A 13,713-nucleotide genomic window follows, 5' to 3' on the forward strand; every position below is an offset into this window, starting at 1 on the left:
AACAAGCTTCCGGGGACCGGTTTCTGGCATCACAGCCTTCTTCGGCCCGGCTTGCTTGAATCCTGATGGTGCAATGAGCAAGGGACTCACGTCTGAGCATACCCTCCCACACATAGTGTGGATAAACCGATTTTGGAAAAGGGGGGTGGTGATGGACAGAGTTTCTGAATGATGCAGAATACTCTTACCAAGTCAAGAGATCATGGTTTTAATCCATCACCGTTTTTTAGCTCAATGCACCATCCCAGCTCAGAACCTGGCTATATGCAAATTAGTCTGTTCCTGCCCCAGTGCATGATGGGAACAGGGCAAACCAAACTACCAAGCCAATTCTTATACTGGTAAGGAAACAGGAAAATCGCCAAATGGTTTCACTTTGTTTGATGCTAAACTCCGAGATTGAACTTCTTAAAATTATGTAGGGCCTGCATAAGGAGGACGTGTGCTACATTTGCAAGCACGTTTTGACCTAGACCCTGGCGATCCTTTCAGGGTCAGGACATGTAGCTCCAAGGACCCTTTATGTGAGCTTAGTGTCCTGGTCCGACCTGGACAGACACATGTTTTCATATGTGCAACTATAAAATGACCCATGTAAATGGAAACACACACAGACTGGCTCTTGCTCGACTGTACTGTTGAGTATAACCGCTCTGCTCCCCGTCTGTCACGTACAGGGTCTGCAGTCTTGGTTCATACCTGGCAGTCTCTTTCCATTACTGCTGATTCATTTCTGCTGATCCATTTCTGCTGATCCAGGCTAGACAACCTATCCACTCCAATTATTATGTATCACCACCAGCGCAACATGTCTTAATTGCGCCTGGAAGAACTATGAAGGCTACACACCAGCCTCCCAATGAAGCTTTTCAGTGGTTTCCCGCCTGCTGGAGAACTCCAAAGAGTCCTGTTCCCCTCAAATGAGTGCTGGTGGGGCCAGCCAGCCCCACCAGCACAAGTTAACTACTATGCTCTTGAATATAAACCTCACATCTTCCTTCCCCCCACTGCTGCCACACATTAGCAGTGACCTAAGCAACTCCCCTGTGGTTGGCACAGTGATCCAAAGAGCCTTCTTCCCCCTTGGATAACTGAGAAGGTCCATCCTTAAAAGAGCTCCACGATGCAGCAGGGGAGAGCATTTTCAATGTCAAATGTAATCATGCAAATGTTTTTGGCAACAGCCCCTAGGATTACCCTCTGACCAGCGAGCTTCTACTACAGGCACGCTTTGACTCCTGGTGCTGTACGCATCTCTGTGCCTCCCTATGCCCTCCAGTGTCCACCCTTACACCCCTGTGTCCTCACCTCTATGTGCAAGAATCTGCCCCTCCTGCTGCACCTCTTAGCCTCGCTTGTGTGCACTCCTCTCTGCCTACCGCTCTGTGCACCTCTGCGCCTTCCTATGTGCACCTGTACACTCCCTGTCTCTTTCGTGCTGTGCGCATCCATGTGCCTCCCCATCCCCGCTTGCACCTCTCAGCTTCTCTTGTGTGCATCCCTCTGCCTCCCCGTGCCCCGCGTTTATGCGTACCTCTGCGCTTCCATTGTTTCATGTGTGCACTTCCCTGCTTCCTTGTGTGTGCACACCTCTATCCCTTCTCTCTTTGTGCATGCTTCTGTCATAAGAACGGACGTGGTACAGATAGGCTGTTTTTTTTTTATATATTCGTTTTCACTTTTATATAGCGCAAACTTTACCCGCAGGTATCAGAGCGCTATAAATCAGCATGCTTATAACAAGCAAGACTAGCACTCTATATTACTGCCAACTTAGCTTAGCATAAGCAACAGCTAACCACTCACAAACAATGTTTATATACCAATTGCAAATAAAATACAAAATTAATGCAAAGCATTGTCATTTACAATGCCAGTAACTCAAACTTTAATGCTGCGAGACCTATTGCATTGCAAATGCTTGGTAGACCAGTCGGGGAAATATTGAACTGTTGTGCCCTCACAGTATCCTAGTGCCTGGCTGTTTTATGAGACCACTGTGCCCTACTACTGGTCGTAGTATCTTTTTGCAGTACCCGTTGCGCTGCTTTGTACATTATGCCTTCAGCTGTGCAGTTAGTATTGTGTAACCTGATGTGCAGTGAAGCCAAGCGGAGCATAGACCATGCTTTCAGAGATTAATTTAAAGATATTTCCAATGTAGATGACCTTAAAACGTTGACCACCTGAATATCCTAAATATTTAGATTGTGTAAAGTACCCTGGTGTTAAAATGTCAAAGTGTCGAGTTTCCCAAAACTCTTTAAAATAAAAGTAAGCAAGTTCCTATGCATTTTGTGCCGGAAAAAAATTCGCAACGTTGAAAAAGTTCATTGAAGATTAAACCAACAGTGGTGCTCTTTGACCGTATGCATCTGCACAAATGGCTCGAGGACTTAGACAGGAAGTTTAATGTATACATAAGTAGAGGCTGACAGGGACCTGCTGTGTGTGCCAAAGGTTGCAGTGATGGAAAACCGAAACCCAGTGCTCACTGACCACAGCATGAGCCTTGACACACATTGTAAATAACCCGGAGATATATGACTGCATTAAGCAGCAGACTGGTGTATCAACAACAGTAAATCTGCGGCACTAAAAAGGCTGGCATTCTGGGCCGCCACTGATTAATATTTCCACCAGATTAATAGGAGCCTGGCACATGTTTCACATTGTAATTCCCTCTAATGCGATGAACGATATGTTTGTTTCCCCCACAGACTGCTTTTTGTAGACACCGAGTTCAGTTCCATAAAACTAAAAGCTGAGGATGCTGCCGGCCGAGAGCATCTAATCACCCTGAAGTTCAAAACAAAGGTGAGTGGATTTCAGAGTTTAAGAATATAAAAGACCTTGTTTGTTTTGCTGCTAATTTTACAGTTTCTGAAGTCAAGTTATTTTTCTTCAAGAGTGCCTGAATCTCTCTTTCCTGCTTATAAAAATTCATTATGTTTGTCTCAGTGCTTTATCCTCTAGATTTATTGGCAATTTTATATATTTTAAACAGTAGCCTGCATCCAGAAAAATAATACATTTTTCTTTAGAGTAATTGTTTTCGAGATCAGTGGTGTTTTTGGTTTACCCTTTTACCAAACGACCAGTGAGTTTGTTAGTGTTTTATGAGGTTCTGAATAAAGCTCATTCTGGGTATTCCTGCTGTATAGAGTTTGCCCCTTAGGACTTCCATTAGGAAAATGGATGAATCATTCAGTGACAGACGGATTGAAGCTTTCTAAAGGATCGAAGGCAATGTAGTTAGATGCGAGTACTATGCGCTGTCAGTAGTTAGATGCGAGTACTATGTGCTGTCAGTAGTTAGATGCGAGTACTATGTGCTGTCAGTAGTTAGATGCGAGTACTATGTGCTGTCAGTAGTTGGATACGATTACTATGTGCTGTCGGCAGTCAGATGTGAGCACTATGTGCTGTCGGCAGTCAGATGTGAGCACTATGTGCTGTCGGCAGTCAGATATGAGCACTATGTGCTGTCGGCAGTCAGATGTGAGCACTATGTGCTGTCGGCAGTCAGATGCGAGCACTATGTGCTGTCAGTAGTTAGATGCTAGTACTATGTGCTGTAAGTAGTCGGATGTATGTACTATCGGCAGTCAGGTGCGAGCACTATGTGCTGTCAGTAATTAGATGCAAGTACTATGTGCTGTAAGTAGTTAGATGAGAGTACTATGTGCTGTCAGTAGTTAGATGCGAGTACTGTGTGCTCTCAGTAGTTAGATGTGAGTGCTAATTGCTGTCAGTAGTTAGATGCGAGTACTATTTGCTGTCAGCAGTCAGATGCGAGTACTATGTGCTGTCAGTAGTTAGATGCGAGTACCATGTGCTGTCAGCAATCAGATGCGTGTACAATGTGCTGTCAGTAGTTAGATGCGAGTACTACATGACGTCGTGCACCAAATCTAGTAATCGCTTTCTGGATAGCTTTTCTCAGGGAGCAATACAGACTGTATCCTTAAGGCTCAGGTGTGCTTTTTTATTTATTTATTCATCAGTTGTAGCACTGACAGCAGGCATTTAGGTGTTTGAGTGTGTAGTGACCAAGGATGAGTAGGAATGGGAGAGAGCATGGCAATATATAGGGGAGAGAGGAGAAAATAATGGTTATGGCTAGGACACTAATGGAAAAGCCAATTGACGTCAGTGATTGCTTTGAGAGCATCGATGAGCAAGTCAAACAGGCATTCAGACTTTGGTTCCGCTGTGGTGCAAATCAGACTGTTCTTGGAGGAGTTTCAGAGTTTCATAAAATATAGGTTTGCTCTGTGAAACTGAGTCAGACCAATCTGATAGAAACTTCTAGCCGCAGATTCCTTACCTTTGAATTTCCCCTGGTGTCAGACTGAATCTGGAAGATCTTTCGTGAGCAGTACTCCCGCAGGTTAAAAGATGTCATCGACTGGCCTCCGTGCGTTATCATCCACGCTGAAAGTGATGTCGCGGTACCTATATAGGTGCCACCCAGGCGTCCTAACGTCTGTTCTTTTTTTTCCCCCACACCAGCCAGGCCCAATCTGCAGAAGAGCTACCCCTCAGTCACTATTTGACTGGATTTTTCGACATTGTCAGTTTTTGAGGTTTTCTTCCTTGTTTTTTTAGGAGTATGTCATATAGAAGGACTGGATTCAAGCCCTGCGGAGCCTTTCATAGGCCGATGTCGCTGACTGACCCGCACCTTGTCTGCGTGTGGTGTTTGGAGCATGACCACGAGCCGAAGGTGCTCCTGATTGCGGTGCCATGAATCCACAAGCTTTAAGGGAGCGGCCGCTAAAGCTCATAGCGACCCGGCATGCGACTCCAAGCAAATCGAGGTCCCGGTCAAGCGGAAGGTCCCAGGAACCGGTGATGGAGCCTGAAGTAGTCATCGTCCCAGTCCAAGTCCTCGGGACACTCAGGTAAGTCGAGGAACAAGAAAAAGAGCAAGAAGTCGAAGCCATCTTTGATTTCTCCTTGTCCGTTGGCCGACGCAATAAGGAACCGTCAGCATTCAAGGCCTGGTTCCTTGGAGCCTGGGCTGATTAAGCACACCCCGACTTTCTGGAAGCTGGAACAACCCCTGCCCAACTAAAAGAATTCTCTGAGGCCATTCGCCTCATCTTTAGGCGGCCCAACTCCACTGGCTTGCCTCCGGGCCCCGCTGGCTTGGAAGGGATCCCATCTGGTACTCCGCTGGCAGCTCTGGCCACTGCTCCAGTAGGTCCCCAGGGATCTATTCCTGGATCTGGAATGGGGCTGATCTTACTATCTCGAACGTCCCTGGCACGGGCCCCAATGCTGACACTCCTAGTGTCCACCGGTAGCGCCATCCCCATTGTGATCTCCAACTCCAACACTGAGGTGAATGGGCGTCGCCTGGCGCCTACTCCGATGCCGGAAGGAACCTTGCCTCCTAGATTGGAGCCTAAGCCCTATTCCCTTGGGCTAGGCCTCAGTGAAGAATGGGAGGGGTTGCTGGACCCTACAGAATACCACCCCATGAAGAAGACCCAAATATTGGCTGGTATGAGAAACTGTGTGACACCAGTGAACTGAATACTTCTCCAGATACTGGTATGCTTCCTTCCCCTACCATGGCTATGGAGGAGGGAGCCTTATATGCAATGGTGGTGCAGAGGTCAGCTGAGGTCCTTGAACTTCAGTTGTCCTCTGTGGCAGCCAAGATAAACATCTTGACAGGTGTTACACCTGGGAGTTTTCTCGTTTTAACTCCTACTCCCATTTATGACGTCCTCTTGGGATTTGGTTCAAAACCAACACAGGTGCTCCTGTGAATAGCGCAAACGCCTGCTGCCACCACCCACCCCAGGGGACCTAAACTTCCTCAATCAACACCCCAGCCCACCCCAAAGAGCTTGGTGGTCAAAGCCTCGACGTCCCAAGGTGTGTTCGCTGCCACTCCCCCGGACAGGGAATCCAAAAGGCTGGACTCCGTGGGAAAGAAGAAGTTTCCTACGGCAAGCCTATCATTGTGATCTGTGAACACTGCATGCCTTTTGAGCTTGAAGTCCCACAATCTGTGGGACACAGTTGCGCAAGTGCTGCCACTGGTCCCGAAGGAGGCTCAGGCTTTGCTCTCTCAGGCTGTTGCTGATGAGAGAGATGGAGCAAAGTTCACAATACGATGTGGACTTGACACAATCAACTCATTGTGCAGAGAAGTTTCATCTACGTTGGCCCTGAGGTGGTATGCTTGGTTGAGGACGACTGGCTTTTCGGGGGATGTCCAGACTACCCTTATGGACACGCCCATCAATGACACCCCTCTCTTTAGAGATGAGGCAGATTCAGAGTTTGAGTGTTCCAATATTCTCGGGCTACGGCCAAGTCATTTGGCATCCCTGCTGCCCCACTTTACCCCCATTCTGCCTTTCAGTCCTTTCGTGGCTATGGACTAACAGCCATGCCAATTCTCTCCCAGCCACTGGGTCGCACCTGCTCCCCAGCCTTTGTGTGGACGACAGCACGGGATCCACAGACCTCGTGGGTCAGGTAGCCAGCTGTCTGGTCAGTCCACTCACCCCCCCCCCCAGCAGCCTCCAAATCTTCTAATCTACCCTTTTACCACAATGGACATCCAGTTGGTGTCGGGATTCGCCATCACCTGCCCCACTGGCAGTCCGTAGCATCATACAGGTGGGTTTTGCAGATTTTCTGAAGGCACTACTCCCTCCCCTTTGAGACTACCCCTCCCGCCATACCACAACCGGCTTCCTGAGGATTGAATATCTGTCCCTTTTCCACGAGGAAGCCGCGGCTCTTGACCAAGGGAGCCATAGAGAAGGTTCTAGTGGCCCAAGTAGGCTGTAGTTTTTATTCCTGCTACTTTCAGGATCCCAAAAAGGACAAAGGCCTTTGTTCTGTTCTAGATCTCTGAGCCCTCAATTTCTTACTCAAGAAGGAGAAATTCAAAATTCTCAATTTGCCTCACGTCTTGTGTGACCTGGAAGGAGGATACTGGATAGTAGCATTCGACTTGCAGGATATCTACTTCACATTCCCGTCCTGCCTGATCACCTGCGCTATCTGCGTATACGGTAGGCCACAAGCTTTTTCAGTTCACCGTACTCCCTTTTGGTCTTTCCAGCGCCACTCGGGTGCTCACCAAGGTGATGGCAGCAGTTTAATCTCATCTGCGAAGTTCAGGGTTGCCCGCCTTCTCCTATCTCAACGGCTGGCTGTTGAAGGCGGGCTCGTCCCAGGCTGTCTTCTCCCACCTCCAGACTACGGCAAACCTTATGCACTCTCTGGGGTTTACTATCAACATGCTGAAGTTGCACCTGATTCCCTCTCAGACGCTTCCTTTCACCTGAGCTCTTCTGGACACAGTGCAGTTTTGGACTTAACCTCCAGAGTGGCGAGTGCAGGATATTCAGGCTGTGATACCAATGTTTTAGCCGCTAACCTGGGTTTCGGTGAGACTGACTTTGAGGCTGCTGGGCCTCATGGCCTCCTACATCCTACTGGGGACACATGCCTAATGACATATGTGGGCGGCAGAAGTGGGATCTGAAGCTCCAGTGGGCGCAATATCAGGGGAATCTTTCCAACATAGTCCAGATCTCGGAAGGTACTGCGAAAGATCTGTAGTGGTGGCTAACAAACCGCTATTGGGTCAGAGGCGGACTCCTCTCCTGTCCCCAAACCAGTGACAGTAGTGACAGATGCCTCACTCCTGGGATGGGACGGCCATGTGGGATAGGTGGAGATCAGAGGACTCTGGTCTCTGGCGGAGTCCAGATGCTACATCAACATGTTGGAGCTTTGAGTAATCAGACTGGCATTGAAAACCTTTCTACCCTCCTTCAAGGAAAGGTATATATATATATATATATTACGCTCCATGGGGTTGTCCAAGTAGCGGGTAGCACCCGAGCCTGCGTGCGCCTTCCCCAAAGCGTTAGTTGGTATGGGCAGTTGCGTGTTTGAAATAGGCCCGACGCGTTTCGGAAATTTATTTTCCTCATCAGGGGCCAGCAGTAAAGTGCACGACGTCTACCATCTCCCTGTATGAAAACACATATTGTGCTTGTGGGAGATGTAGTCCATATATCCTGGATGGATGCACTTTCAAATTACTGCTCGTTCCAAGGCTCTACCATGAGCCCCAAACATCACTCCTGTCCTCATCCATCGCGCAGCTCCACATACGAGACTCCTTGGATAGCGAGTCTCGTGGCCCCCGTTTCTTCGGGGTGGTGCAACCCAGCGGCAGGACCGCCGCTAATGTATTACGCTCCATGGGGTTGTCCAAGTAGCGGGTAGCACCCGAGCCTGCGTGCGCCTTCCCCAAAGCGTTAGTTGGTATGGGCAGTTGCGTGTTTGAAATAGGCCCGGCGCGTTTCGGAAATTTATTTTCCTCATCAGGGGCCAGCAGTAAAGTGCACGACGTCTACCATCTCCCTGTATGAAAACACATATTGTGCTTGTGGGAGATGTAGTCCATATATCCTGGATGGATGCACTTTCAAATTACTGCTCGTTCCAAGGCTCTACCATGAGCCCCAAACATCACATTTGAGAGTGCATCCATCCAGGATATATGGACTACATCTCCCACAAGCACAATATGTGTTTTCATACAGGGAGATGGTAGACGTCATGCACTTTACTGCTGGCCCCTGATGAGGAAAATAAATTTCCGAAACGCGTCGGGCCTATTTCAAACACGCAACTGCCCATACCAACTAACGCTTTGGGGAAGGCGCACGCAGGCTCGGGTGCTACCCGCTACTTGGACAACCCCTTGGAGCGTAATACATTAGCGGCGGTCCTGCCGCTGGGTTGCACCACCCCGAAGAAACGGGGCCACGAGACTCGCTATCCAAGGAGTCTCGTATGTGGAGCTGCGTGATGGATGAGGACAGGAGTGATGTTTGGGGCTCATGGTAGAGCCTTGGAACGAGCAGTAATTTGAGAGTGCATCCATCCAGGATATATGGACTACATCTCCCACAAGCACAATATGTGTTTTCATACAGGGAGATGGTAGACGTCATGCACTTTACTGCTGGCCCCTGATGAGGAAAATAAATTTCCGAAACGCGTCGGGCCTATTTCAAACACGCAACTGCCCATACCAACTAACGCTTTGGGGAAGGCGCACGCAGGCTCGGGTGCTACCCGCTACTTGGACAACCCCATGGAGCGTAATACATTAGCGGCGGTCCTGCCGCTGGGTTGCACCACCCCGAAGAAACGGGGGCCACGAGACTCGCTATCCAAGGAGTCTCGTATGTGGAGCTGCGTGATGGATGAGGACAGGAGTGATGTTTGGGGCTCATGGTAGAGCCTTGGAACGAGCAGTAATTTGAGAGTGCATCCATCCAGGATATATGGACTACATCTCCCACAAGCACAATATGTGTTTTCATACAGGGAGATGGTAGACGTCATGCACTTTACTGCTGGCCCCTGATGAGGAAAATAAATTTCCGAAACGCGTCGGGCCTATTTCAAACACGCAACTGCCCATACCAACTAACGCTTTGGGGAAGGCGCACGCAGGCTCGGGTGCTACCCGCTACTTGGACAACCCCATGGAGCGTAATACATTAGCGGCGGTCCTGCCGCTGGGTTGCACCACCCCGAAGAAACGGGGGCCACGAGACTCGCTATCCAAGGAGTCTCGTATGTGGAGCTGCGTGATGGATGAGGACAAGAGTGATGTTTGGGGCTCATGGTAGAGCTTTGGAACGAGCAGTAATTTGAGAGTGCATCCATCCAGGATATATGGACTACATCTCCCACAAGCACAATATGTGTTTTCATACAGGGAGATGGTAGACGTCATGCACTTTACTGCTGGCCCCTGATGAGGAAAATAAATTTCCGAAACGCGTCGGGCCTATTTCAAACACGCAACTGCCCATACCAACTAACGCTTTGGGGAAGGCGCACGCAGGCTCGGGTGCTACCCGCTACTTGGACAACCCCATGGAGCGTAATATATATATATATATATATATCACCACCGCCATGTGGTACTGCAACAAACCGGGCGGGTGGGGTTGTGGACCCTTTGTCAAGAGGCTCTGTGCCTCCGGACATGACTGAAAAAAAGGGCATAACCCTAGTGATTCAACACCTGGTGGTCTCTCTGAACGGCAGAACAGATTAACTTCACCGTTGATGCCCATCGGATCATGATTAGTGTCTCCAACCGGAGGCGGCACAAGGTCTCTTTCACTAATGGGGGGAGCATTGATTAGACCTGTTAACCTCCTTCTAGAGTGCGCAATGTCAGTAGTTTGGAGCTCTGCAGTTTTCAAGGCAGCTCTCACTCGAAGAGCCTTTTCATCTAGAGTGGAGCTCAGGCCTCCTGTATGTCTTTTCGCCCATGCCTCTCCTGCCCAGAGTTCTAAAGAAGATCAGAAATGACCCAGACCAAGTCATCCTTGTGGCTCCGGACAGGGCACGGAGACTCTGGTATCCTGAGCTACTGAGCATGACCATTGATCCTCTAATCAGGCTGCCCATCGGGAGGCTCTTCTGTTGCAAGGCAGGGGAGAGTTCTCCACCCGAACCTGTCAACTCTCTACCTCCTTGTGTGGAGAGTGAGTGGCAGCATTTACCAGCTTCCAACCTTTCTCCCAAAGCCTTAACTTAAAGGGAGAAATATTATATGCTGTGTTATAACGGGAGAGAAGGGTGCTGGTAAGGGGATCTGAAAAAGGGACTGCTTGTGCCTTGTCTACATGTATGTTTAAATGAAGGAGCATGAACCAACAAGGTCAGTGAAGTAGGTATACTTACTGTGTCATACAATCACAAAAGAGGGGCGAGGGTCAAATAGGTTTAAACTCTGCCACCCCGAACCCCCGGAAACCTATAGTTGTACACACAAAAGGGGTGGATAGAGTAAATCGTAAAACCATATATACTAATACGGTAAGGGATAGAGCAAGCCCCAATAGGGCATATCACTCTATTTGAAAATACTGCCCTCACTCACATACCGAGGTATGTGACATGCTTCATCATTGGGCCTGCTTACAATACGCCCTGGTGTACCCCACACAGGACGGAGCATAAGGGAGGGGGAAAAAATAATAAATTTCTCTTAAGCCAACATATAGTCAAACAGACTGAACAAACACAACACTAAACACATTCAATGAGGTGAAAATAGTGCACACACCAAGTGTTTCCAACCGAAAAGTGCGACAAAAAAATTGTGCAGTATGAGGAGTGATTTAAAACTGATTAAAGGTGTCAACCAGAATACAAACTTTATTAAACTTTTCTTGGCACCTTTACCAGGATTAAAAAAAATTAATTAAGTGAACAAAGGATGGGAAAATGCCTTCAGGAGATAATTAGGAACCTCAAGGCTTCCCTCCTACCACTGCCAGAGTCAACATGTTTCGACCGCTCTTGATGCGCCTGTATGGTCACTCCGGTCTTCTTCAGGACCGTCGCATTCGGTTTCTCTCAGGGTTCCCCCGTATTCCAGAGAAAAATTATTACCCCAACAGGGAGGTAGGTCCAATTAATCCATACCAATCCTGTGTAATGTATGGAGAGTATCCCCTTAAGTGCGGGAAAACAATCACGAGTTTATACAATGAATATACTCGTACTGGTGTCCGGTGTACAGGACGCCAAAGAACACAATCGTTCCGAAGGCTTGTCCTGGCTGTATCTAGCACGACCCGTGGCACCGCGTAGATCGAAACTGTGTCAGCATCTAACTTAGAGGTAGCAGGTCTTAACTTCCTAAAATAATCCAAGTAAATGTTAACAAAGGGGCGTGGTTTCAGCAATAGATATTTAGTTGTAAAGTGGAGTCTGCATAGTCTGAGTCGTGGTCCCATGTAAACCTGATTGGCTCATCTTTGGTAACATTGTTACTAAACACTTGTGAAAGCAGGGGAGAGGTACATATGGCTCATTAACCGCATGCGTGCGGCGGCTATTTATGCGCTACGCTGCTTTTTTCAAAAAGCCGCGTTACATGACGAGCTGAGCTCGTCATCAGCGTGCGAGCGGCACAACTCATGACGAGCTCAGCTCGTCATGAGCGCCGAAGGTGTTAAATGACTGAAGTAGTGAACACAATTTAGAAAGGACGATGGACTTCATGGCAAAACCTTTAAGTAATGTAATCTCTCAAATTAAACCATTCTCACGTTTCTTCAACCGCTCAGCCCTCCACAGGGCTTGGTCGCCCCACTCACTGCTGCCGCTCCTGCCTGCCTTTGCCGCCTCCTGCCTGCAGATTCCTTCGCTCGCAGCCCGCTGCTCCTGGGAATTTCCCGCTGCTCCTGGGAATTTCCCGCTGCTCCTGGGAATTTCCCGCTGCCCGCTGCTTCTTGGAATTTCCCGCCGCTGCCTCCCTGCGGCCCCGCCCCCCTGTGATTCCATTCGCCGCCCCGCTCCCGCCACCCATCTGCTCCTCCCTCCCAGCTCCTTACTTATGACGCCCCCAGAGCGACCGCGCAGCGGACGCGCGCAGCGGGAGCGCCGAAGGTGCGCCAAAAGTAAGCCCGTCTGCGCCCGTCCGCGCCTGGCCCGCGCCCATCGTCAGGACCCCTGGCCCTCCCCGCCGAGGCAAGACGACCCGACTGACCTACGACGCCGCCACTCTCAACGCACTCAATGCCGGCCGGACCCACGGCTGCTGCCGAGCCACCCCGAGACGCACCCACGGACCCTCACCTGCTGCACCTGCAAGTTCACCTGCCTCCGAACCTGCCCCGCACCCGCCAAGACAAACACCAGCAGCAACCACCTCAAGTGCATCCTGATCAACACCCGCTCCGTCCACAGACACGCCGTGAAACTCTGGAACCTCCTCGACGCTACATCACCGGACGTCGCCTTCCTCACGGAAACCTGGATGAACGCCTCCTCTGCACCCGACATCGCCATCGCCATCCCGGACGGGTACAAGATCATCAGGAGGGACCGCATCAACCAGACCGGAGGTGGCATCACCATCGTCCACAGGAACACCATCCGCATCACGACCGACGCCAACGACTCCTTCGCCGCAGCCGAACATCTCCACTTCCAGATTCACACCGACCCTCAGAGGCACCCTCGTCTACAGACCCCCGGGACCACGCACACAATTCAGCGAAGACATCACAGACTTCATCAGCCCGCACGCCCTCCCCTCCACTGACTACATCCTCCTCGGGGACCTCAACTTCCACCTGGAGAACAACAAGGACCGCAACACCACCGCCCTGCTGGAAAACCTCACCAACCTCGGACTCAAGCAACTGGTCAACACCCCCACCCACTACGCCGGCCACACGCTTGATCCCGTCTTCTCTTCCAGCAAGTACATCACCTTCAGCCACGCCACCGGACTCCACTGGACCGACCACAGCTGTGTCCACTTTATCTTCAAAAGATCCACGACCCACCACCACCCGCAACAGGTACCTCACAGGAATTGGAGCAAGATCACCGCAGACCAGCTCACCACCTCCCTCAGCCAGAGCCCACCCGCCAACACAACGGACCCCAACGAAGCAGCCCGCAACTTCACACAGTGGCTGACCGCCTGCGCCGACGACCTCGCGCCACTAAAGAACCCTCCCAGCAGACCCAGAAGCAAGAAGGCATCCTGGTTCACCGACGACCTCAAGGACTCCAAGAAGACCTGCCGCACCCTCGAGAAAGCCTGTCTCCTCGACCGGACCACCGACAACATGACCGCCCTCAAACACGCTACCCGCAAGCACCACCAGC

The 13,713-nt window shown here is 50.1% G+C and overlaps 1 protein-coding gene across 2 annotated transcripts in view; it reads left to right on the plus strand.

Moving 5' to 3' along the window:
* Positions 1-13,713, plus strand: part of FANCL (FA complementation group L) — a 370,446-nt gene that overhangs the window by 142,241 nt on the left and 214,492 nt on the right. For both annotated transcript variants that reach the window (XM_078649307.1, XM_078649308.1), the window contains one exon: positions 2,721-2,817. In XM_078649307.1, the coding sequence (XP_078505433.1) occupies positions 2,721-2,817 (97 nt within the window). The remainder of the gene's footprint in view (positions 1-2,720; positions 2,818-13,713) is intronic.

This window comes from Lissotriton helveticus, chromosome 6 (assembly GCF_964261635.1).
Source record: "Lissotriton helveticus chromosome 6, aLisHel1.1, whole genome shotgun sequence".
Taxonomy (NCBI): domain Eukaryota; kingdom Metazoa; phylum Chordata; class Amphibia; order Caudata; family Salamandridae; genus Lissotriton; species Lissotriton helveticus.